Source organism: Musca autumnalis, unplaced genomic scaffold (genome assembly GCF_047663935.1).
Source record: "Musca autumnalis isolate F117 unplaced genomic scaffold, ASM4766393v1 scaffold_5, whole genome shotgun sequence".
NCBI classification, from domain to species: Eukaryota; Metazoa; Arthropoda; class Insecta; order Diptera; family Muscidae; genus Musca; species Musca autumnalis.
The window spans coordinates 7,250,364-7,277,825 of NW_027412088.1; the positions used below are offsets into that span (position 1 = coordinate 7,250,364).

Genomic DNA, 27,462 nt, shown 5'->3' on the forward strand with positions numbered 1-27,462 from the left:
ATGGCAACAAAGAGTGTTGACATTTTTGCTTTTATAAAAGGAAACATGGTCAAGACCATGGTAAAATAATCTAGAAGGTAGGTCAGGTTCGAACAAATTGTGAAAAACAAGGCCCAAGGCCGGCACAATTACCAAGGTAGTAGTATCGTAAAATTTTGAATATGTTAAGTCAAAACTGTCTTTATGTTGTTGGGGAAACTACAAGAAACTACCTCAAACCTATTTGCAAGAATTCTACTTCTTGCGAGAAATTATGCATTTAGTGGAATGATACGGAAACTTTCAAATTGAAAATCTAACGAGTTTTCATTCATGTTTTCCAAAATATTCAATCAAATGTGAACAAGTAAGAAAAGCGTTAAGTTCGGTCGGGCCGAACTTTTTATACCCTCCACCACAAATTTCAGCCATTTCGGTGGATTAATGTGACCACAACCTTCAAAATACCGAAATTCGGGCTATATGATGGCGTGGACCTATACCTACAAATTTCTGGTGGAAAGTTTTATACGCCTAAAGAAGACTAAATACCAAATTTCAGCCATCTCGGTGTGATAATGAGGCTAAAACGTTCAAAATATCGAAATTCGGGAGATATTGTATTATGGGGGCTATATCAACACGTGGACCTATATAAACATTTTATGGTAGAAATGTTTCTTAGCCTCTGGAAACACAAAGTACAAAGTTACAACCGATTCTTTGGTCAAATGGGTCTAATACATTCAAAATATATTAAAATGACGCGTACTTTATAAGGGGCGTTATGTGGGGGCTATACCAAAACGTGGACCTATATAACCCAACTTTGGTAGGAATGTTTTCTGGCCTCTGAAGACACAAAATACCAAATTACAACCAATTCTGTGGTCAAATGGGTGTAATACATTCAAAATATATTAAAATGACGCGTACTTTATATGGGGCCTTATATGGGGGCTATACCAAAACGTGGACCTATATAACCCAACTTTGGTAGGAATATTTTTTGGCCTCTGGAGACACAAAGTACCAAATTACAACCAATTCGGTGGTAAAATGGGCCAAATATCTTAAAAATTCCTTAAAACGACGACGCGTCACGCGTCATTTTGTATGGGGGCTATACGAAAGCGTGGACCTACATAGCCCGCTTTCAATACCAAAAGTCCTACGTAAATATAACATATTTTCCCAAAATTTCATCAACCTACGTCAATCCGTTCGGACGCTAGAGTGATTTCCACAGACGGACAGACGGACAGACGGACGGACATGGCTATATCGATGTAGAATTGCACGCTGATCAAGAATATATATACTTTGTGGGGTCTACAATGATTATTTCGAGTAGTTACAAACGTAGTGACCAACTTAATATACCCCCATCCTATGGTGGAGGGTATAAAAATATTAGTTTTTTTAAATTCCAATAATTTATAGATATTTCCTTATTTTGTTTACGTTTACCGATGACACTAACATTGCAAACAAAAACAAATTTCTATGTGCCCAGCTAACAATTTTTTCCGAGGGCTCTGATACCAGATTTTTTCTCAGATTTTCTGAATTTTTTTTAGAAATGTGGCCGATTTCTCTAATATTTTCCTAGAAATTGGACCGATTTTCTATAAGTTTATTTTAAGAATCTCTGCACATTTTCTAAAGAATCTTAAGAATCGTTATTCCGAATTCGTTCCGATTTCTAATGGATTTTCTAAGGGAATTTTTTTTCGGTTGATGTCGAAGAACAAAATGACTGGTCATAAAATTCGCATATACAGTTTTACAATTTTTTTAATATAAATGCAACATATAATAATTCAAGCTAGTGTTGATAGCTTCAACATACTTCTGCACATTGTTCTACTGTTAATCATAAAATCATAACAACAGGCAAAATCATTAGAAAGTTTGAAATTATAATCTTCCATAAATAGTACATTAAAAGAAAATTGTCTCTGAGTGGGGTTTGTTCAGTACAGTACGACACGTGTTGTGTCAATATCAAAGGCGTCAGCGTCAGAATTGTTTCAGAAAATCTGAACTTTTTTCCGAATTTCCTTCCGAATTCAGACGGATTTTCTTAAGAAAATCTAAATTTTTCATCGAATTTTCCAGAATTTTCTTCCGAATTCGGACCAAATTCTGTCAGAAAATCTAAATTTTTCTCCGAATTTTCCAAGAATTTACTTACGAATACGGACCGAATTCGTCGCGAAACTCTAACATTTTTTAAGAATTTCCTTCGAAAATTCTTTCCGAATTCGGTGACCACGTCCATACAATTTTCGTACCGAATTCGATACGAATTCGGCATCAGAATCGGATATTTTTTCAGAAATTCTGTCCGAATTCGATACGAATTCGGAAAAAAATGTTAGCTGGGTGGTTGTTGTTGAGTTGTATTTGTTGTAGTATTTACTTTACCATGTTTCTTCTACCATACTGATTACTAATATTGCACAAAAAGCCAATAATATGGTAATTTTTAATCGATTATTGTGGTGCATCATTTTTATACCCACAGCCTTTAGGCTAAGGAGGGTATATACACTTTGATACGATGAAAATGTGCCTCATCGAAATAATTGTTTTAGACCCCAAGATATGTTTGGATGAAATGTGTTTCAGACAATTTGCAGTCGATTGAGCAATGTCCGTCTGTCTGTCTGGCTGGCTGGTGAGCACGATAACTCTCGAACGGATGAACCGATTAAAATTTTGGCTTTCGTAATATTTTGCCCAAGTTCGAAGATGACCTACATCGGTCCACTACTTCCCGTACCTCCCCCAAAAAAGTTCGAAAATGTTCGGAAAGTTTGTGCGCACGATAACTCTTGAAGGGAGTGACCGATTTGGTCCATACTTTGTATAGCGTAAACTTTCTACCAGAGTAATGTGAGGTTCTAATATGGTCTCAATAGGTTCACTCCTTCCGGTACCTCCCACACGAAATTTCGGAAAAGTTCAGTTTAGGTCCATCTCTCTAATCGCTTAGATTTTTGTTTTAGCAACTTGTATTCACTGCCCTCCATACGACGGTACAAGTTTCATTAGGGGCAAGTCCATACTTCCTGAGAAAATAGCATGAAAGTTGCAAAAAACCCCAATGACACCGAGTGAAGTGGTTTTAGCTCAAGATAACTCTCGAACGGATCTGCCGATTCGGTCCAAAATATGGCCTTAGTAATATTTTGTCCAAACATAGTTTAAGTTTGAAGATAAGCCATATCGGTCCACTCCTTCAGGTACTTCCCCCACAAAAGTTCAAAAATGTTCGGAAAAATTGTTCGTACGGTAACTATTGAAGGGAGTGGCCGAATTGGTCTATACTTTACACTTCCTAATATATCTACCAGATATAGATCAGGTTCAAATATGGACTATATTTGTCCACTCCATCCGGTATCTTCCACACAATATGTCGGATAAGTTCACTTTAAGACCTTATATCGAATCAATTTGATTTTTTTTGAAGCAACTTGCATTCGCTGCCTCAATTACGAAGGGAAACGTTTTTTTAGGGGCAAGTCCATACTTCTTGAGCAAACAGCCCGAAGAGTGTAAAAAACCCCCTATGGCATCATATGTTGTGGCTGGAGATCCACTTCCATAACGGTCAATGTCGATCCATTCCTTTTAGTATCTCCTCCGCAAAACTTTTGATCTTTAATCCTAATCAACATTTTTGTCGGTTCAAACGCCAAAATTTTTAAAACCCACTAAATACATACGTATTTTGGGAAAAAATTGTTTCAATATACATAGGCTGAGGGTATATTCTGTCGGCAAAGCCGACTGATACTTTTTTACTTGTTAATTCTCATTTTGTTTTCCGGTCAAATTTTAGTATAACGGTACTGTAAATGAAGAATTTTTCTATACCATCTTAAAGACGACTATTCAGCCTACAAAATTGTTTTTTTTTTTTTTGAAGCGTTATCTTTGGGAAACATATCGCTGGAATGTAATACACTTTTGAACATGTTATATGTAGGTATAGAATGTCTCTATCACGTTTTTTCTAGTATGTTTTTCAACGATAATTTTATATTTTATAGATGCACGGGATGTCTCTTCTCTAGTCGTCTGTTTGACCTTAATTCCTACTACTTTAGATTTACAATATTGCTGAAGACTACAACGTAAAATTCCTATGCATTTGTGAGATAGAGGCCGAATCAAATTAGTTTTAGCCCAGTTTAGATCTGTAATAGACTTACGATTATTTTAAGGAATCGCCGAAGTGAATCTGGCAGTAAATGGCGCACAGTACTTTGAAATCGGAAATAATGAAATGATAAGGTTTCGTAAAACGGCCGGCTGATTGGTTTCAATCTGTCAAAATGATTGTTTACGTTTTCATTAAATTTATTCACTATAACAAAAATTTGACAGTTTGAAACCAATTAGAAGGCCGGCCGTTTTACGAAACCTTAGCATTTCATCATGATCTGTATTTTGGTATGCGAATGGTCAGACTAGCACGATTTCAACATGGCGACGTCAAGTTTATAGGCGAGGGGTATGAAGTAGTGAAACCCATGTACATGGTTTTCTGTGTTTGTTGTGTTGCCTCTTCTTGTTCTTCGTTGCAAGATTTTTTCTTCAATTTTCTTTCATTTTTATTTTCTCAAGCAAACGTTAACAACAAAACAAACATAAATATATTTAATAAAAACATTTAATAAATGAAATAGTGCAAATTTAACTATTAATATTAATTTAATTATTAATGTTAATTATTTTGTGTTGTTTTTTGGTTTATTTATGTCTTTTTTGTTTTTATTGGTATGAGAAACACAACAAACGCGAATGGTAAAATAAAGAGGACACGCAAAGATCTTAAATTTCACGTTAAGGTGTGTGAACACTAATGGGTACTTTACACTATATGTTTTTTGCATATGAGTTGTCACTTCTCCCATACAAAATGTATATGCAAAGTGACAATTCATATGTTAAAAACATATCGTGTAAAGTACCCATAACGAAATTTGAAAAGAAACTTTAACGAAATTGGTTTCATGAAACCTTGCTAGTCTGACCATCGACTATACAGCAAAGACATAGAACAAATAAGACTAGACAAAATGCATGCAACAAAAAAATGTTTACGAAACTTTGTATAGAAACATTACCCTTAACAGGTTGCAGTTAATTCAAAATCGCAACCAAGGAGGAACATTTCATGTAATGGTATCAGAAACGAAATTTATGAATTCAAGGATCTATTCAAGAATAATTCTATGTCAATTGGATCGGTAAATTCGGTTAAATACGTAAAAATGTATAAAAGAAAAAAATGTTATTTCACCATATCGTAACATAACATTATGTTAAATTCAAAAGCCATTCACTGAAGAATGCTAGCAAAAAAATATCTTATCTTCTTGTATTTATTGCTCTGTTCCAGAACCTCCAAGAAGCTACTATTTTTTACTACGATAACATTTTTTCCTTTATGTTATCGGAGAAAATAGTAAAAAAATAGTAGATTCTTGCAGTTCTGGAACAGACCATATGTCTCTGTATACAGTTCCCATGTAGCCCCAATACTACGACAAAAATGTTAGGGAAAGAATCTCTTTCTTATATGGAATTAGCTTATATCCGCTGTCTTCCACTTCCAGAACCGACATAAAATGTGGATATAAATATATGTATAAGTAATGTGTATGTATGATATATTCTTACCCAAGTCAATGATTTCGACATTTTCTCTTCGTTCCACCTGGAACACATTGTTATTTTGGTTGACAAATCCATTGTTTTCTGGAAATAAAAATAAAACGAGATTGAAGAACTGAATAATTGACGCAAAATACTCGCAATTTTTTTTTTTTAATATTAGGTATGTTCGTTAACCCAAAATTGTTTACAAATTCCCACAGACTTTTACAAACTGATTTTCGATAACAAACTGAGAAGTACTTGCAACTTATTTTTACTTGCGAAGTTATCGAACCAACCTATTGCCGAATATTGAGTTGTATGACAACATTTGTAGTTTCATTACATTAGGCAATTTTCCTTGCGGCAATTTTTCTCGTTCTTTTTAAAACTTTCCTCTTGCGTTTATACAAGCAATTCTGTTTCGGCATTATTTTCGGCAAAAACGAAACATATAAAAGGAATTCCCTGAAAATTGCCGGTACGAGCAATTTTTTCCACTTCCATTCCCCTTACGTGTCTTGCCTAATGTAGATTGGGACTAACTTCCGATTGATTTAAAAATATAAAAGAAAATTGTGTTTATATTAATTTCATATTAAAGAAAACATTTTTTTTATAAAAAACTACAACTAACTACAATATGAAAAGAACATTGGAAATATATTTTGTTTCCTTTAGACTACAAAATATCCCAGCTCAGAATAGTAGGTGCAGGCTCGTAGTTGCCCAGCAAAATTTGAGGGAAGGGGTTCTTTGCGATGACGTGATTTCATGTCATCTTTTGCTTTGGTTCAAAGGAAGTCGTGGAAGATCCGATCTTTTCATTAGGATTTGAACCAATGCAAAGGAAGTCGTGAAAGATCTGATCTTTTCATCAGCATTTGTACCCATTCCATCGATCCAATAGAGATGATGTTTGTGTTTTTATTTACACACCTGTTTATTTTCATTTTAGTATGTTCCAGTACTGCAAAAATCTACTAATTTTTACTATTTTTTCCGATAACATAAAGGAAAGATTGTTATCGTAGTAAAAATAAGTAGATTCTTGCAGTTTCTGGAACAGACCAAAGTTGTTAGAACTGTCGTCGTGATGTTGTCTTAAGCATAGTACACAGGGTCCAACAAAACTGACAGTCAACGTACTTTTACGGCAATTTTCTGGCAAATAAAAACGTTTTGTTAGCTAAAAATTATTGAAATACAACATTTCAGGTATAATTTAGTGATTAGGAAAGTAATTATTCAGCTCGATGACTGTCAGTTTTGTTGGACCGTGTGTACTATGCTTTACATTTCCTGCATATCAAACAACTTAAACTTCTAAACAATTGGTATTATATGAAGTCCCAACCATCGCGCTAAAAATAGAATCGGACTGCACACATTGCTATTTTAAAAGTTCCCTTGTCTGTTCTAAATCTGACATAGAATGAAATCAATCAAATCTCGCTTCTTGGAATTTGAAAAAAAGTCCGAAACGAAAAGGAACAAGAATCTGAAAACAAAGAAGAAACTACTTTTGGAAAGAAACAATTAAAAATAAATTAATTAAGCATAAATGGTATTTTCCATAAAAAGTCTCTCCTCCCCGTTCGTTACATTTTGTTCTTAGAGATCCCTAAAGCAAGCCGGGTTGTAGATCCCTACATATTTCCGTCACTAAACAAACAGAGTATAAATTACCAAAATGTTGTTATAAAATAACAAAATTATAAAATAAAAGTAATTAACGAAATAAAAATACTTAAAAGAGTGCATTTGGAGTCCATGTGGAAATCTGAACTGGTGATGGGAAGATAATTGAAAAAACCTTTTGTAAGATGAAAGAATATCAGTTGCGGAGAACGGAGGAAGTAATCTTTTGCGTTGCAGCGGTGGTGATTACATTGCAATTTTGGATGTAAACTTTTGAAAAACTAAACTGATAAATTAATTGTAGTTGTTTCATGAATTCGTTTGAATTAATAAAGAGTTTTGTTTTTCATGAAAACCATATTTCAATACAGCATTTCCATTTTCCAAACAATATGAAAATTGCATTGGTTAATTTCCAATTAATGTATCGAATTAGTGGCGACGTAAAAGTCGCATGTTACGTTATTTGCCACTTTTTCAATTTTCAACATATTAATTTGTTTAATAATTTGATTTAAAGAGCATAAAAATGTCATTGAATATATTTTTCAACGTTTTCTTTTAGAACCAATGGCTATTATCTTACCTATAACATGCAATTTGAATATTTTCCCTGTATTTGACTATAAATGTCGTCCGATATTGTGTACCCCACTTAAATTGTTATGTTATCATTTGTGTTTGCATTTCTCAATAAAAGAGGAAGACTTCAATTCTTGGCGGATTGTTATAATTTCGTGACCAAGGAACAACATTAAACAAAAAGGAGCAAGTTTAATGTAGTGGCTGGATTTGAAACTTTTTCCACGGTAAGTTTTCAAAAATTAAATTTTGGTCGAACATAGCCGGATTCAGGACTTTCTCCTATGGAAAGCTTCTAAACAGGGCTAACGCGATCATAATTTTTTCAAAATTATTTTCTTATCAAGTCTTGGATTCAATTCTCAGTTTGTTGAAGAGGTTGATCATAAATTAATTTGTTGTGTGTTTAAGTAGACGGTATATTCAGATAAAGAGTAAGAAAGTTAAACGGATTTTGGAAAATATGATAAATTTGTATAAATTTGGTCTATTCCATTTATAATAATGGTAAATCCGCCAGAGAAATCGTTGAAATCACATCTCATAAGCTGAGAACAGTATCCAAATCATATACCGCACCGAGAGAGAAGGCAAAGACGTTACATGGCAGTTCAAAAATAGTAACCCAACAAATTGACAGGAGAATTATTAAAAAAAAAAAAATGACGAAAGACCCCAAAAACAGCACCATATAATTGTTTTTTCTAATCAAAAAAGATTTTAGATTAAGTGTCACATGGAAAAGTCAGAAAAGTGCTACACACAAGGTGTGTTCGTTTACTCGATAATTTGTACAAATTTGTACAAGTCCAGTAACTTCTTGTAAGCGACTAAGGTGTTTTGCATTGCACTGTAGAGTAAACGAACAACATCCAGTAACAATTTGTACAAATTTTGAGTAAACGAACACAAAGACATAAAGTAATAAAGACCTGACAAAATGCATGCAACAAAAAAATGTTTACGAAACTTTGTGTAGAAACATTACCCTTAACAGATTGCAGATAATTCAAAATCGCAACCAAGGAGGAACATTTCATGTAATGGTATCAGAAACGAAATTTATGAATTCAAGGATCTATTCAAGAATAATTCTATGTCAATTGGATCGGTAAATTCGGTTAAATACGTAAAAATGTATAAAAGAAAAAAATGTTATATCACCATATCGTGATATAACATTATGTTAAATTCAAAAGCCATTCACTGAAGAATGATAGCAAAAAAAATGTCTTATCTTGTTGTATTTATGTCTTTGACGAACACACATACAGTTTACCCAATGATTACACATGCAAGTAACTTACAGACAGTTGTGTATACATATTATAGTCGAAACTTCAATTTTTTCGAACTGACACTTGCATGTGTAGACGTTCGGAAAAAAAATTGAAGTTACTTTCAAAGCACTTACATTGATTACTGACAAGAAAATTTTGTCGGCAGTGAGGTTGTTAGTTGGTGTGGCAATGAATATGTGTGAGTGTATTTGTGTTTTTCGAACTGCCACTTGCATGTGTAAACGGGGGGTTATACAGTTGGCCATTCAGCCCAAACTAGTTAGCCCTGACTATTTAGTTTGCTGTCAAATACATAAAATACAAAGGAAATCAAATCACAATAATGAACAATCTATTATGTTTGTTGTCAAATGTTGTTAACAGAACTCTGAATGGCCAACTGTATAAACTGTGGTGCTACATAATAACAAGCCTTCACGACGAGTGACTGGGTAAAAACCGTTGCCCTCCCACCACAATATACAGTGAGCGTCAAAAAATAAACTTCACACCTCTCAACATTTTTTTGATTGCATTATTACACCGACATAGAGATATTATACGTATAACATATAAATGCAACTTTTTTAAGTATTTAGTGGTGAATTAAAATCCAGAAAATATTAGGTCCTTCCCAAGTTTCATTTGACGCGTCAAAATAAAGTTTACACCACAGTTTATACAGTTGGCCATTCAGCCCAAACTAGTTAGCCCTGACTATTAAGTTTGCTGTCAAATACATAAAATTCAAAGGAAATCAAATCACAATAATGAACAATCTATTATGTTTGTTGTCAAATGTTGTTAACAGAACTCTGAATGGCCAACTGTATAAACTGTGGTTTACACTTTTGCCAAAACGCAAGAATTTTTTTATTTCTTTAACAAAATGAAATGATATTTTAGCTTTTGAACTTATTTTCATCACTTACGGGCCTTCAAACAACAAATTAACGAGTGTTTTGGTATAATCCGGTGATATTTCCCCCAATGGGACCCGTGGCACTTTCGTGTAATATTGGCATAAAATAGACCTCTATTACGGTTTTTGTCGAATTTTTTTCGGCAAGTACTCTATCGATTTGCAGTCTAGAGACTTCAATGGGAGATCTGATATACATAGGAGTCAAATATAGGAACATGTTATTCATAATTATAGCCGAATGCGTTAGATCCCTGCCCATATGTTACGTAAACCTTTGGTATTAGCCCCATTCCTCCAGACTAGGGTCTTTAATATTGTGTCAATGAAGGTGGAAGGTATTGTTCTTATAACCCGGAACCTATAAAAGCCATTTATCCGCACTCCGTTAGTGTCATGGACGCCCTGGAGATACAGAAAAAAGCTGGAATATGAGCTCATTTTCCGATCATAAATGACTACTTTGTCGGGAGGAAAACGTAACATAAGGCGACTCTTCTAAACAAATCACAAATGAGTGTTACTCTACATTAGTTTCGAGTCATTTTTGCCCATTTTCTGATGGCATATAAAGTTTTTTTCTAGTCATATTTTAAGCATTTATTGGTGATTTGTTGATTAATTTGGGATTCTTTTTCAAGTCTTTTTTGAGTCATGTTTATAATCATTTATGAGTCTTAAGGGGGTCACTTATAAGTCTCTTTTACTAGACAAAATAAATTAAAAGAATTTTTTTTCGTTGCTTTTGTTTCTTTCCTTTGTTTAAAATTTTGTAAAAAAATTTGGTTTTGCAATAATTAAGTTGACTAACTGTATATCCAAATTCGTTTCAATATCTTTAAGCAGGATTCATTGAGATGATCCTAATAACACAAGGAACGAATTTGAACGGTAAGTTAAAACGTTCATTTATGGAACTATTTGGACTCATATGTTATTTATTTTCAGCACCTTCACAACAAACATTTCCGACTTTGTGATTTTTTCAAAGAAAACCATTAACAAAAATAAACATGATTGCTTCTGGATATCAATTAATGGTGCAATCAAAAGCAGATAAACGACCATCATTGGAAAACTTATGGCCCAATGTATTTCCACCGGATACTCCCAAGCATAGTTCATTAACCGAAATAACTGGAGAAGAAAACGAAGCTCTCCTTTTGAATGTCATTGCAAGGACAATTCTACCAAAACAATACGGTGGGAAATCAAGTCAAGTCATTCTCTTTGATTTGAATCATAAAATGGATGAAATTGATAAATATCTATTAAATGCAATGTCATTGAATGAACATTTTTCACAAGAGGATCGCAATTTTACCGATGAAATTGTCAAAGAATGCTTGAATTCTATTATCTACATTTCATGTTATTCTGCGGAACAATTTGATTTGGCCATTGAAGAACTTGAGGATTTATTGTGGGATAATGAAAATGTATCCTTGTTGGCCATCGATGGATTGGATGCTTTCTATTGGGATGATTGTTATGATCGTTTACGCCGTATGATTACACATTATCGGAAATTGTGTCAACGATTGCAAAAAATCTGCAAAGAACATAAAATATGTTGCATTTATACGGTGGAAACCAATTATGTACAAGCCAAAACGGACAGCAAGGGCAAGGTTAGTAATGTTTTCAACTCTTTTGTAGATTATAAACTTAAACTTTGCCGAAAAGATGATCGTCTTTATCTTAATGATAAAATGTTTGCTTTTGATATGAAATAAAGCATTTAAAATGTCCAACGAACGAACAAAATAAGAAAAGATCTTCAATATTCCAGAAGGATTAAGGTTTTAGGTTGGTTTGTCTTACTGGTAACGTCTTTTGTTTTTTTTTTTTTTTTAATTTTGCCACTATAATAATTACTGGTATTTAAATTAAACTAACTTAGAACTCAAATCTTTATTTTACCTATGATCATGCATCCACTTATTATAAATTTGAAGGAAGTGGTTTTATGTGATGCAATGATTTCATAGGATCAAAGTAATTCATGAAAGATACGATCTTTTCATCATCATTTGAAACAATTCCTCCCACCCAATAGAGATGACTTTTCCGTTTTTATTTAAATACATATATACCCAGCAAATTTTGAAGGAAGAGGTTCCATGCGATGCCATGATTTCAAGGGATCTTTTTCGCATTGGTTCAAAAAAAGTGGTAGATATGATCTTTTCATCAGCATTTGAATCAATTCCACGGAACTAATAGTGATGTATAATTTTTGATAAGCTATTAAACTTTTGAGTGTATTGATATGTCTTGTGTCAGACTATGCAATTGTTCATAAACATTTTTTGAGTTTATGGGTAAAAAGGGAGCTCCTTCAACTCTGCTATGTCCTAAAGCTAAAACATGTTCTTGTCATATTTCAATGAATTTCTGACACAAGAGTATGTCTCTTTTCTTTTTTAAAATACAAATAAACCATGACGCAATTACCAAGTGAAACAACAAGCCCAGCTGATGGCTTTTCTTCCTGACTAGCTACAGTTTGTTTCAACAATAAATTATTTTCCGTTTCAACCAAAAATTTACTTGTAAGATTTCTATTTTTATTCCCTCCACCATATGGAGGGTATAATTAAATTTGTCATTCCGTTTGTAACACATCGAAATATTCGTCGGAGACCCTATAAAGTATATATATTATTGATCAGCATAAAATTCTATGTCGATTTGACCATGTCCGTCTGTTGAAATCAAGATACAGCTCGCAATTTTAAAGATAGAGAGTCAAAATTTGGTACAGAAGTTTTTATTACTTGCAGGATGGTTGGTATTGAAAATGGGATATATCGGTATACGTAGAACGGTACCTCCCGATTTTCGGTATTTTTAAGGTTTTAGCTTTATTATCCTACCAAAATGGCTAAAATTTGGTACGTAGCCTTCTTTAGGGGTATAAAACTTTCCCCAGAATTTTGTCGGTATCGGTCCACACCTTCATACAGCCCCCATAGAACGGTACCTTCCGATTTTCGGTATTTTAAAGGTTTTAGATTCATTATCACACCAAAATGGCTGAAATTTTGTACTTAGCCTACGTTGGTGGTATAAAACTTTCCCCCAGAACTTTTTCGGTATCGGTGCACGCCTTTATATAGCCCCCATGGAAAGGTACCTCCCGATTTTTCGTATTTTGAAGGTTGTGTCTTCAATATTCCCCCAAAATGGCTGAAATTTGCTATTTTGCCTTCAATGTGATATAAAACTGTTCGCCAGAAAAATGTCTGCAGGTCCACGCTTGTATATTGCCCCATTTCTGACTAAAAATTTTGAGAGTAGTTATTGTATAGCTGTTTTTGGAACCGCTCATGGCCCTATGGGCTAGGTTACTGTGTTTGTCAAATAAAAATTAAATTAAATTAAAAAATTCGTCGGTATAGGTCCACGTTTCTATATAGCCCCCATAGAACGGTACCTCCCGATTTTCGTAATACTGAAGATTGTGACGTCAATATCCAATCGAAATGGCTGAAATTCGTTATTTCGTCTTCCAAGAGTTATAAAATATTCCAGAAGAGTATTAGCAGTATAGGTCCACTTCTTCCTATATCCCCATAGAAGCGTACTTCTTGATTTTCGGTATTTTTAAGTTTTAGCCACATTCTCTTACAGAAATATAGGAAATTTGGTATTTAGTCTTCTTTGAGCCTAAAAACTTTCCGTCAGAAATTTGTCGGTATAGATCGACGTTTTGAAATAGCCCCCATAGAATGGTGCCTCACATTGTTTTACCGAAATTGCTGAAATTTAGTATTGAGTCTTCTTCATACACGAAAACTAATTATTCAATCTTACTTCAATACAACTTGTGGTGGAGGGTATAACAAGTTCGGCCCGGCCGAACTTATCGCCGTTCTTACTTGTTACTATTTTTTTCGATAACATAAAGGAAAAATTGTTATCGTAGTAAAAAATAGAAGCTTCTCGCAGGTTCTGGAACAGAGCAATAATTACAATATAAAAAAGAGAACAGATATTTAATTTGTAAAATAACTTATTTTGTAGTTTGTGATGATTGTTTTATTTCTAAGGTATCAAATCCCAGCAAAAAGCGGCACATCCATGGAGTAGGAGGAACACTACGAGTATGTGGACGGCCGGCCGTTAATTTATGATATGGAAAGAGAATTAATTTTGTAGCAATGGATAATCAAATAATTTTCGTAAACAAACATCGACGGTTAAATTAAATCTTATCCTCCAAACTTCTTGTTTGTCAAATTAGCTGACTTCTTGCAAGTTTTTGCAAATTGTTGTTCGATAACATTATGAAAATTTTTAGCATCGAGAGAGTAAAATTAGTGGAGAGAAGTTACTGAGAATTTGTTGAGTACTTGCTAGTACTTTTTACTTGCGAAGTTATCGTACAGACCTAATAATGGGGGTTAATGTACTATTATCCAAACCTTTAATATTAATTATAGGTTTAAAATTAAAAAAAAATAAACAATATCGAATTTTGCTGATTTGTTAATGAATTGATATCCTAAATCGGTGTTAATAAAGTAAAAATTAATATTTTAATTCGAATTTCAAAGAGTCTGACATTCCAAATTTCAAAATGCTATCTTCACCTTTTAACCTTAAACATCAAAAAATTTTAGTATCTTAGATTAACCATTCTTCTTTCATTCTTCTTTTGGCACTTTTCTCACCCCTACCCCTAGTTTAAGCGGTTGATAAGTCTGTCACTCACTTGTCTTATATATTAAGATTTATGTACTAATTTTACCACTGTGCATTCTATCAATTCGGGTAGTTACATGGTGATTACTTACTTTATGTACCACCTTTCCTAAGTACCACCTTTCCTATCTAAGATACAATTTCCAAACAAATTAAACAACACATAAATTTATTTTATTTTCTAATAAATTTTATTTTTAAAAGGCAGTCTTTTTATTCTTTTTTTTTTGGTATATAAGAAAGGTGTAATCAGCAGAAACACATAATCTTTACGAAATACATACATACACATTGAAACAAATTAACCAAAACAAAAAATGTAAAGTGTTATGTAAAAAACGATAATAATATTATTAGTAGGAAGACTAAGGTCAGACTAGATTTTTATGCGGTTTGTGTGTGTGTGTGTATATAAAGCGGCATATTAATACTTCAGGCTCTTTGGTTCAAAATATTGATGAGGATGATACGACGATGGTTGGTGGTTACATCAAGACGAAAAACGTTTAATGGTTAAATCCAATGGTTTGTCTGTTGTTGTCAGATCCAATGTTAACTCTGGACCTTGTGATAAAACAGATCGAAAATGAGTTGGAAAGTGTGCTGATTTTGAGTCTTGTTCGTCATGAAGCCAATAATTGTCATTATCTGTGGCGACTGAAGTGGTTTTGTAACAATCTAAGGTGGCTCTGATGTGGCACATTTCTTCCATAGCCATGCAAAATGAATCAGGTCCAGTTGCGACTGGTGTTGGTGCTGCTGTCATTATTAAATGATACGATGAAGGATAATGACTATCATTTTGATCCAAGGGAGAAAAACGAGATTCGTCTAAACTATTTCGTTGTTGTTGTTGTAAATGATGATATTGTGACTGCTGCAGATATGATGTGGATGATAAAGATGCTGGAGGTGGTGTTGTTGCTGTTTTAGAATCCATAATTTGTACTGAATGCTTAAAAGTCTTAACATGTTTTCTCAGTGAAGATGGATCGGTATAACGCTTCTGACAACCCGGCACCTTACACATGTAAGGTTTTTCCATTGAATGGGTACGTGTATGCTTGAAGCGATCCGAAGAATTCGAGTAGGCTTTATTACAGCCTTCAAATGTACAAATATATGGCTTCTCTCCCGAATGAGAACGTATATGGATCTTAAGATTTTCCGCTCGACTAAAACGTTTATCACACAAATTACATTGATGTGGTTTCTCTTTAGTATGGGTTCGAACATGAACCAACATTTTGTAGCGGGCATTGAAACCTCGTTGTGTGCGATGACAGCCCGACCAACGACAATAGTAAAGGCCATCTGTTATTGAGGCTACTGCATGTATTTGCGTAACATGTATGGCCAAAAATTCCAAACTTTCAAAACATCTGAAAAATAGAAGAAAGTAAATTCAATGTTAGTATTGTGATCATGGAAGGAAATTTAAGAAAAAAATTGTATAAAATGCTTTTTTCGAACTTATTTCTTGAACATACCTTCCACAATCAATCCAATCGCATACGAAATCATTGTTTGAACTTGGTGAAGACGTGCCACTGCTAGGTGTGTCATGCAGATGTTGATGATGCTGATCCACATGGTTATTATCAATGTCGCTATTGTACCTTTCAGCTATCAAGTGATGTGAACTTTGATCATTGCCTATTCTCATTATGACCGACTGTGTACGTTGTGGAGTTAAATTATAGGATGGTGGGTTTTGTTCTTTCACGTTTGGATGATGTTCAGCTTCTACCAGTTCCTCCTGTCGTTGAGATTGATCTCCAGTTGAGTGCAAATTTCTGGGAGGTGTTATTGGTGGCGTGGGAAACCTCAACTGTTGTTGCATTTGTAAAACATCTTCACTCATACTAGTTGGATAATGATATGTATATTCTGGCCATAAACTGCAGCTACCAGTATTCACAGAATACGGTGGTGTATGATATGATGAGTAAAGGGACGCGGTGGGTGTTCCAAATGTATTTTGGCTAAAAAGTAATGTTTGTCCTTCCATTATTATTAGGTGTTACTTGTAAACTTATTAACATTGATTGGAATTGTTTTTCTTTGTTTTTATAAAGTTTTGCAGCGTTAGTTGGCAAAAAAGCTCAATTAGTCAGTAGAAGTAGTTTTCTTTTTTTTTTGCTTTTTGTATTAAGAATGTATTTTCTCTAGCAAGTTTTGTGAACGACTGATGTGATTGTGAGTCGTTTCGTATGTAATATTCTATGCGAATTGTGCTGATAAGCTATTCTTATCATTTCTAGGCCTTCTCATTCAGACCATTGCAAGCAGACGGGCAAGGGCGGTCGGGCTCTCTGTCAGGGGTTATGGGTTTGTTTTTAGTTCTTTTTTCCATAAACAGTGTGTTTTGTTTGTCTGTGATTGCGTAGACTGGTTAAATTCTTGTCATTAGTCTTTGCACAGACACACACAAAAAATGCACAACTACATAGATGTACACGTGCATGCTAAAATATTTATGAGATAGTTTTATGTTTTGTTTTTTATTTTTCTTTTTGCAAGGAAAAAATATTTTTGAATAAGTTTTTTTTTCATATGGTAAAATATCCAATAAGACTTGAATGGAAATAAGGGATCGGCTTAGGTCAAGGTTTTCGAATAAAATGTTATATCATTAATATGACATAAATGATCTAATCACTTTAGTGGAAATAATAGATATGTTCCTTTTTTACGCGCAAGAATCTTCAAGTGATAGTGTTTCCTTAAACCACAAAGACTGCTCAATTCCTATCAGAGAGCAGTTCACTACAGTTACAAATTTTACCATTTAATAATATAAAGGAACAGTGCATGATATTGCCAATTTATTACAAAAATATTTTTGTACGTTGACCATTACATTTTTTTAATCTTGTCCAATATTTTTATAATGATTTTCACCTGTACATCTACTCTGGTAATATTCCTTTACTTTAATTAATCTAATTACATATATCTCCCAAAAAAATACATATATTTTGAATTTCTCTAAGGTGCTTCCAATTTCAATTTATTTAATAATAAATTTATTTAATAAATCTAGCCTATAGGGACAAAAGCGGTTCTAAAAACTACAAAATTAATTATATTTTAAATTTCTCTAAGGTGCATCCTTGTGTTAATACTTTGACCTATCCCAACTTGTTTTACAATCCACAATTTTACGTAGTTTTCAAATCTTGTGTAAATAAATTGTTTGTAAAATACGTTTTAATGAAAATGCGCCTTAGAAATTTGAAAGGCAAACGTCACACAATAAACTGATTAGAGAAAGTAGATTTTGAAAAAGGTAAATTTTCCATATTAAACATGGAACAAGAAAAATCGTCATTAAGTCATTATAACAACATCCTCTTAATAGATCACAAAAAGGGGAAAGATGGGGAAAACATGGTTGTTGTCAATATTATGTCGATAATTCTTTTATATTTTCCTAACGGAGGGTTCCACCCTAGTATGGAAACTTTTCTATAAGTGGTGTCTTCAGACACGCCTTTCGGACTCGGCGATAAAAAGTAGGTCCAATATTAATGAGGCAAGATGAATCGGGATGCACCCTTTCTGGGAAGTTTGTTGGAACTATTATTGTTATTTTAGACCATTTAAATAACAATTTGTGGTCCCATAAAGTGTTTTTATCAGCGTGAAATTCTGATCCGATATATAAAAATCCGTATGGTGGAATCACTCCAGCTTTCATAATAATAAATTTTTGCACCAAAGTGTCTTTTTTCTATAGTCAGGAAGGTCAATATGGCTATATCGATACATATTTTGGTATAGCCTCCATATAACGTTTCTTGCCGATTTCAGGCATTTTAAGAATTTACTAGCTGTAATTTGATTTTTGAGGTTCCCAATGGTCACAAAACTTTACCAACAGAAATTGTCAACATACATAGGTTCATGTTTTGCCCATATAAGGAAGTCACCCTATTTCAGGCATTTTTAAATTTTTATCTTCATTTATAGCCTAGATTGGTTGTAATTTGGTATTTAAGATTCCCAGCGGCCAAAAAAACTTCTCAACCCAAAATTGTGGAATGAAAGGAAACTAATTGTTAGTTAAAAATGTATTGTCAGTTAAAAGAACGAACTCTCTGTTGAACCTGAGTAAAGCTGAAGTTAGAACAACGACGAGAGTCATTACTGGACACTGCTATATCAGGGCACTTACCATCAAATGGAATGAGGATGTTACTGACTACTGCAGACTCTGTGAGGATGAGGAGGAGTTAGAGACGATCGAGCACATCCTGTGTCGTTGTCCAGCCTTGGCTCGTAGACGGCATAGGTTAGTAGGTGTTCACTTTCCACCGTGTCTAATTTTCTACTCAACTGTGGAACCTGCTGTGATCTACAACATCATAAAAAATCTGAAGTGGCTGGGACAGCGCAACCTGAACGCGTAAATTAATTCAACTATTCTGCCTGCCATTAAAAATAAAAAAATAAATCTTTTTTCCTCCTCTAAAACTATTCCTCCCCTCTTAAACTTTCTTGTAATTTATTCGTTATTTACTTTTCTAACAACTTCCTCTTTTTATTTCTTCCCCCTATTCTCTCTTTTCCATCTCCTCTTTTCTTGCAGCTTTTTTCTACTGGATGATCACAATGGACCGGAAGGTCTCCGAGTGACGCAGTGACAAGTTAGTGGCTGCACATCCCCAAACCTAACCTACCCAGCAAAAATTTGGTAGGCACATGTCATTACTTTCTGCATTACCAGGTAATGAGTACTCATTACCCTCCGCATTATCACACAGTACATATATAACAGTTAACACATATCTAGTTACATCCTTACTTACTACTTACTTACTAAGTATTGAGTATGGTGGCACAGAGCTAGTGTGTCCGACTACAAATTCTAGAGTTGTGTGTTCAAAGCTCAGCGTCGGCATGTGTGTTTTTTGTTTACAAAATTACAAAAAAATGTTGATGTACATGGATGAGTTTAACCAACCCTTGCTGTTCGAGCGAGTGGCCTAGTGTGTAGTGTGTTTGACTACAAATCAGAAGTTCGTGTGTTCAAAACTAGCATGTATCGAATGAAAAAGAAAAAAACAAAAAATGTGTAGTGTTGAATTTGAATATAATTTCACCTCAATTTTCTCTAAAACTAGAACTATGCTTTTTAGCTTCTTTTCGACTGCCGGTATGTGGTTAAGTATGTACTTAAAAAACATATTTAAGGAAGTACTTCCGCCCTATGACATCCCCATGTAAAAATAATGACTTTTACGGTATATTTGTAAGTAGTTACTAATGCCAAATTTTACTGAATAAAGTCATTACTTAGTAATGACTTTTTTTGCTGGGTAACTTAGTTTAAAATATTTCATGGTGAAGGTTTTAACAATTCGGCAGAGCAAAGCTAACGTTTTTTTTTTTTTTTTATACCCTCAGCCTTTAGGCTATGAAGGGTATATACACTTTCATACGGGCAAAATGTGCCTCATCGAAATAATGGTTTTAGACCCCAAGTATGTTTGGACGAAATGTGTTTCAGACAATTTGGAGTCGATTGAGCAATGTCCGTCCGTCTGTCTGTCTGTCTGGCTGGCTGGAGCGCACGATAACTCTCGAACGGATGAACCGATGCGGTTCAAATTTTGGCTTTCGTAATATTTTGCCCAAACTTAGTTTAAGTTCGAAGATGAGCTATATCGGTCCACTCCTTCCGGTACCTCCCCCACAAAAGTTCGAAAATGTTCGAAAATTTGTGCGCACGATAACTCTTGAAGGGAGTAACCGATATGGTCCATACTTTGCCCATCGTGGAGCGTGTACCAGACTTAGATCAGGTTTTAATATGGACTCAATTGGTCCACTCCGTCGGGTACCTCCCACACAAAAATCTGGAAAATTTCAGTTTAGGACCATCTCTCGAATCGCTTTGATTTTTGCTTTAGCAACTTGTATTCACTGCCCTCCATACGACGGTATAAGTTTCATCGGGGGCAACTCCATACTTCCTGAGAAAATAGCCTGAAGGTTGCAAAAAAAACCCTATGACACCGTGTGAGGAGGTTGGAGGGCAAAATAACTCTCCAACAGGTCTGCCGATTCGGTCCAAAGTTTGGTCTTAGTAATATTTTGTCCAAACATAGTTTAAGTTCGAAGATAAGCCATATCGGTCCACTCCTTCAGGTACCTCCCCCACAAAAGTTCAAAAATGTTCGGTAAAATTGTGCGTACGATAACTCTTGAAGAGAGTTGCCGAATTGTACCATACTTTACAAATCTTAATATATCTACCAGATATAGATCAGGTTCAAATATGGACTATATTTGTCCACTCCATCCGGTACTTCCCACACAAAATTTCGGATACATGTTCACTTTAAGACCTGCTTTCGAATCACTTTGATTTTTGTTGAAGCAACTTGCATTCGCTTCCTCAATTGCGATGGTAAAAGTTGTTTCAGGGGCAAGTCCATACTTCTTGAGCAAACATCCCTGAAGTTGTAAAAAACCCCTATGGTACCATATGTAGTGGCTGGAGATCCATTCTTTTTAGTATCTCCTCCGCAAAACTTTTGATCTCTAATCCTAATCAACATTTTTGTTAGTTCAAACGCCCAAAATTCCCTAAATACATGCGTTTTTTGGGAAAAAATTGTTTCAATATACACAGGCTGAGGGTATATTTCTGTCGGCCAAGCCGACTGATACTTTTTTACTTGTTTTAATTAATTTCTCGTTAGAGACGAGCTTACTGACCAAGATGCTTTTTGAAAAAGGAAAGCCGACGATAAGAATTCACACAATCACCACTGTGTGACATGCATGTTTCGCCTTTGGTTTAGGAAGGCTCCTCAGACACATCGACTGTGGGGCGGATTCGCTATCCTCTAACTTATTTCCTCCTTCAAATGCAAGTTGTTTTTTTACAAAGTTGAATTTTTTGTTCAAATCTTTGTATGGCTTTCATGACAAACGCTTTGCGTAGCCTTTGAAAGTTATGAGTTTGGTTCTGAACACTAACACGCCGTGACAACACTTTTTTCCATGTGTTTTTCAAGGACGTGGGTTCGAACCCCAGCCTGGCTCAAGCTGATTTTTATTTTTATTTGAAAATTTTGCCTATTAGGCGAAGGTCATTTTTTATTAATTTTTTAATTAATTTCTCGTTAGAGACGAGCTTACTGACCAAGATGCTTTTTGAAAAAGGAAAGCCGACGATACGAACCCACACAATCACCACTGTGTGACATGCATGTTTCGCCTTTGGTTTAGGAAGGCTCCTCAGACACATCGACTGTGGGGCGGCTTCGCTATCCTCTAACTTATTTCCTCCTTCAAATGCAAGTTGTTTTTTTACAAAGTTGAATTTTTTGTTCAAATCTTTGTATGGCTTTCATGAAAAACGCTTTGCGTAGCCTTTTTTTACTTGATCCAGTTTTTGTTTCTTAAAGAAAATAACTTTGGCGTTAAGTTCTTCTCTCCTTGTTTTTAACGCCGGGTCCAAACGACTTGTTAAACATAGAGAAGTAGCTTAAATACTCAAAAATGTGGCTGAGGAGTTTTGTCGGAGCCGAAAAATGTTATGTTCACCCTTTTGTATGCAAAGCTTCCACGTCAATCACTGCAGCACGGTGACTCCTGAAACAATGATAATAACGCTATGACGCCAAGACCTATACAGAGGGAATTCTACTAAAATATGTTAAATTTGTAAGAAATAAAAACTTTTTAACAAAGACCGTATAGATTTGCGTCTTAAGGACACATTTTCTCTTCTGTTTGAAAGAAATTTGTTTGAAAGAACTCAAAAACCAGTTCATTTTTTTCGGATTGTTCTTGGAAAAAGCGACCATTAGTCACATTGCAGAAATAAATTTACAAAAATATTCGGAAAACGCTTTATGAGGCTCAAAAAGCCCACTATTTCGTAGAATGACGAGCACTTGCACTGAAAATTGCAAGCTCATCATCATCATCCAGAAATGCATTGCACAGACGTAATAACATTTCTTCATAGTCATAAAAAATGAGTCAGTATTAAAAGGGAAAGATTCCAGTTCAAATAACATCGTTCAACCTTCGCTACGTGCCATATCAAGCGATTCAAATTCGTGTGTTTCTTTTTTTGCTATTTTTACACCACAAAAACGTAAATATGGAGCATGTTGGTTCTATCAATGGATGTGTTTGTTTTGTTTTTGTTTTTTGTTCGCCAGTTCCTTGGCGAAGAACTCTCTTATCTTTTCTTATCGTTCTTTTGGCCCAATTGAAATCACGGGAATTCACGAACACACTTCCACTTGTGTCGCTTGTGCGATCAACAAGCTTTGGGGGGCATTTTGATAACGGCACCTACGTGTATTTTCGATTATTTTTGTCTGGTGTACTTCGTACCCCTGTGGCCTTTTGTGTTTGTCGTTTCTTAGTAATTGCTGGAGTACAATTAAAAAGGTAAGGTAGGGCAATTAGTTAAGGTATGATATTTCAGCATTTTAGGAATTTTTTGGAGATGTTGTTGTGCAATTTGTGGTTCTCTGAACAAACACATTTTAATAGGCGCTACAAATTATAACCATACTACCCTGCTAAAAATGTAAAACTTCTCTACAAGGTGTCGTAAGACACGCCCTTCTGACTCGGCTATAAAAAGTACGTCCCATATCATTGGGTTAATATGCATTGAGGTTCGTTCACACATTGATATGAGAGAAGTCTCCCTTGTCCCATCGCGGGGATGTTTGTGGGTACATTTGTGTATATTACCCTGCTAATTCTACCATGGACAATAACAAAGGAAAATATGAACATTATTAAAGTTAGTCCATAGGAATTTTTCTACCAAAACAATTTTGTTGCTAATTGTCTGGCATTCTCAAACCATTGATAATATTCGGGAAGTTTGTTGCTCGTGCTTGATGATGGAAAAAAACAAACAGCTCATGCCAGATTAGGGGGAAAATAAAAGCTATGGACAGTGCGTATCGACAAATGAGATCTTGGGGGGTTTGGAACGAAAAAGTGTGTTAAATGGGGGCTACATATTTGCAAACACATTGAGTTATGTTTGTTATTTGTAGTATTTTTCCCTTCAGATAAGAGTTTTTTCTTGTGGCCTTATCAAATACAATCCTACCAGCCATAAACGCATTGGAATGAGATGACAATTTGTTGTGGTTTATGAATTTGACCTTTGTTACTTCTTGTAACTATTTATGGCCATTTTTTTTTTTTTTTTGTTTTTGTTACACAATTAGAAGCTTGAGCTACTTCAATTTTTCGAAGTGGGATCCAAATATAAATGGGTTCAATTTCCATGCCAACAATTTTAGAGGTGGCAGAAACACCTTACGCCATGCAAAACTTCTATAGAAGTGATGTCGAGTTGATCGGTGTGGTCCCGTATTATTTACCTAAATATAGAATCGGGCTGCACTTATTGACATGGGAGAAGCCTAACGTAGTGCCTCACATGAAAAGTTCGAAAGTCAATTTCCTAGTTCGAGACCTGTAGGCCTATTCTCTAACTTTTTAACAATCCAACACTCGTCAACGTCGTCTACAATAAAAATTGTTTGCAGTAACGATTGGGCTATTCTGTAAAAATGTAGACAAGTTGTCTATAACCTTTCAAAAGCTTTCAATTTTGAATGTATTCATAAACAAAACATACACAAAAACCAAAGGCAAATCCAATATTGAACATATTTGTCGATTGTTTAACGACTACTATTTTTGTGTTGTTTTCATAACGACATCTTTCAGCTATACCTAACTCTCAGCGCGACGTACAAAAATTATTCACCAATCTACCACAACAACACTCTCTGAGCGTCCGTATTACCCAAATACGTTGAGTCCAAAATCACATTTAAAACACAAAATCCGCGACCGAAACTTATTTAAATGTTTTCATTCGTAAAACAAATAATTTCCCTTTGCAATGAATTGTATTCCATGTTTTGTTGTTAAAAAGTTACAGAATAGGCCCACAGCTCTCAAAAACCCTGCAATCACCAACAAAAAATTGTATTTTTGTAAAAACTAGGATTTTATTCGCACTGCCGCTCTTAAATCTGTCAAGAGAATATTAAATGCCATTCCTTGTAATACTTCTACCACAATACTTTGATTTTTCTTCCTTTCTAAATTAGTATCACATGCATACATGTGGATTCATGTGGTCTTATATACTACTGCTGGTGGTGGCACCTCCTCCCTCTTTGTTTTGAAGAAAGTTTTTTTTTAAGAAAAAATCGAAATTGGCCTTGCGCTCGACTCAATGAATGAAGCATAAATTTCTAAAATATGTGTGTAACCTATTTTAGCGCTAAAATGATCCTTGATTTTTTACCAAACCGATAACAATAAACATGCGATGCATGAGTCGTATCTGTATTTCATATTCTAAAGTACAATTTAAGTGCATTACTTTGAATTTCCATAGTTCACTTACATTTATTTTCAAGTATCTGTTGAATGTCATTTGTTTACAGGTTCCCCAATCTTTGTTCGAACAAATTGAACCAGTTTCGACTAGCATTGAAATCTTATGAAACCTTTAACCTGCCTTTCTTTTTTCAATGACTGATGTTATTTCAAAACAAAGCAGAGGAAAGAGGGAGATTGTCATTCAGTCAGCAAAAAATATAATTTATTGTATAAATTAGTTTAATCTTTGCAAAACAACAAAAAAATTAGAAATTATTTTGTTTTAGATTCAAAACAAAGCTTTCTCAAAAAAAAACACAAACACAGATTTTCCTGATAGGAATTTGTTTTTGGTTAAGCCAGTTCGTTGCATCCTTTTGACTTTGTGACTACCAAAAAAATGAAAATTAAATTGAACCACATTGAACTGAAATGAATAATCTAAATCACGGTGAAATGGCGAAACCGGTTTAAAGCAGTTCTTCTTGAAATCGTACACTCTTCATTAAAAATATAAATTGAATACACTCGTCGTATTCCTGTTGATAGATCGTTAATTGCTTCGATTACTGATAAGGCAGGCCGGCCAGTGGGCAATTTTCACCGCCACCATGTGTGTGCTTTGATTTCGCTTGGATGTCTCATATGCTTGCAACAATTTATTAATGTATACAGGGTGATGTGCCAAAACCATCGCCTCCGAAGACTTTTTTTACATTTCAGATTGAGAATGCATCTGCTGTCTGATAATGATGAGTTGTTGTGGTCGTCGTAGACTGATAAAACGCATCGCTTACAGCAATAAAATGCGAACAACTACAACAACAAAAAGAAAACAGGCCTGGAGGCCAGACAATGTAAACTCAATCCGTTGTCATTCTTCTGGTGGGTGTTATCTGTATAAATATTTTCAATATATATTTGCATAATATTGATCAGACTTTGTACTTGGTTTCCTTCTTTAGTTCGAATTGTGATTTTATTTCTTCATAAGCTTACGCATGAACACACAATTTCACTTATTATATTTTTTCTGTTATATATTTGAAATCGAAAGAAGAAAAAACGACCTTCTGGTGTATGGTATTACCAGCAGCAGACGTCCAAAGTTCACATTCGTTATAATGTTTGTAAACAAATATGTATGTATGTAGTTTAGGAAATATACCTCGACCCACATATGGATGTATGCCTCCCAAACCTGAGGAGTTGTTAAAGGTCAAGTTGCTGCTGGCTAGGGGGGCATGGGTGTTTTATTAGTGTTTGTCCAAAGCATAATAATTCATAAGTAAGAGATTATTTTTGTTTATTAATTCATTTTGACAGTATCTCGTCTAGACATGCAGTGTCGTACAGCGATATTGTTAGATGTTCGTATTTGATATTGTTTTTTGGGTTTGCGAGTGATAAAAATCGTGGTTCTAATAAAAACAACAGCAACAAAAATTAATTATCAAGCCATAAAAAATAAAAGAACTAAATACCTAGCACGTGTTGGAAAAAAGGCAAATTGTTTTGATAACCCAATGAAGGTAATGTGGATACAGTCGAACATCTATACCGTAGCTGTATGGAATGAGGAATTTGAAAGATAATTCGTTTGAAAGACACTATTTTGTGTGTGATTTCATATTTTTATTTTATTAAACGAATTGTTATAGACAGTTATTCGTTAAAGAGACGTTCGTTATAGAGAAGTTAGACTGTAAAGCAACGAGTAAAGTATTTGATTATTTTGCGAAGTATTCAGTGGCAGAGGAGGGGACTGTTATTGAACTGAATTTTAATTTTTTCTATAAACTCGATTATAGGATATACTTAATATTTTAGACTCACTTTCTTTTGGCGAATCCCTTCTGAATGAAATATGCACCGAAGATTATAAGATCAAATAAAATTTTTGTGCATGGCCCATCCTACGTATAAAAAGTACAGATATAGGAAGAAAATAAGGAAAATATATGTACATATATAAAATTGGTTGATACCTTTATATGAGGCTATACCATAATGTAAGTTTGACATTTATCTCGGTGGTTCTCGATCAGTGTGCGAAAACAAACAGTACCTTAACATAAGGTACCGTACATGTTACACAAACACTAAGATATTTATAAAGTCTAAGTACGCGTACACAAACTTTAAAAATCGTAGTGTAATATTTCATGCTAGGTACGGCAAAAAATGTTATGGTACGGTACCTTAATACCGCTGTTCTTGAGGATCGAGAATATTCGAAAGAAATTTTATATTCATCCAGAATCTATTTAT

At 34.4% G+C, this 27,462-nt stretch overlaps 2 protein-coding genes across 16 annotated transcripts in view; one reads left to right on the forward strand and one right to left on the reverse strand.

Annotated features, from left to right (window-relative positions):
* Positions 1-7,285: 7,285 nt before the first annotated feature.
* Positions 7,286-27,462, forward strand: part of Xrcc2 (X-ray repair cross complementing 2) — a 231,373-nt gene continuing 211,196 nt past the window's right edge. For 2 of the 12 annotated variants that reach the window (XM_073955260.1, XM_073955263.1), the window contains exons 1-3: positions 9,978-10,223; positions 10,927-10,971; positions 11,029-11,711. In XM_073955260.1, the coding sequence (XP_073811361.1) occupies positions 11,094-11,711 (618 nt within the window). In that variant the 5' untranslated portion in view covers positions 9,978-10,223; positions 10,927-10,971; positions 11,029-11,093. Of the gene's footprint in view, positions 8,106-9,582; positions 9,644-9,968; positions 10,224-10,923; positions 10,972-11,028; positions 13,454-14,135; positions 14,440-19,384; positions 19,916-27,462 lie in introns of those variants that run through there. The other 10 variants (XM_073955264.1, XM_073955262.1, XM_073955253.1 and 7 more) reach the window with 10 other exon arrangements.
* On the reverse strand, positions 14,959-27,048 carry sug (sugarbabe). 4 transcript variants are annotated; one of them, XM_073955248.1, is made up of 3 exons: positions 27,028-27,048; positions 16,281-16,775; positions 14,959-16,172 (listed from the first exon to the last, which is right to left on the reverse strand). In XM_073955248.1, exons 2-3 carry the CDS (start codon positions 16,652-16,654, stop codon positions 15,281-15,283), a joined length of 1,266 nt encoding a protein of 421 aa, XP_073811349.1. In that variant the 5' UTR covers positions 16,655-16,775; positions 27,028-27,048; the 3' UTR covers positions 14,959-15,280. The 4 variants fall into 4 exon arrangements, with proteins under 4 accessions (XP_073811349.1, XP_073811348.1, XP_073811350.1 ...); XM_073955247.1 differs by lacking the exon at positions 27,028-27,048 and adding an exon at positions 25,217-25,964; XM_073955249.1 differs by lacking the exon at positions 27,028-27,048 and adding an exon at positions 18,971-19,361.

Excerpts from the sequence above, each read along its gene's own strand:
- sug (XM_073955246.1), bottom strand. The coding sequence starts at position 16,801 with ATGGAAGGACAAACATTACTTTTTAGCCAAAATACATTTGGAACACCC. Across the intron at positions 16,173-16,280 it reads GATTGGATTGATTGTGGAAG|ATGTTTTGAAAGTTTGGAAT; the intron begins GTATGTTCAAGA and ends TCTATTTTTCAG.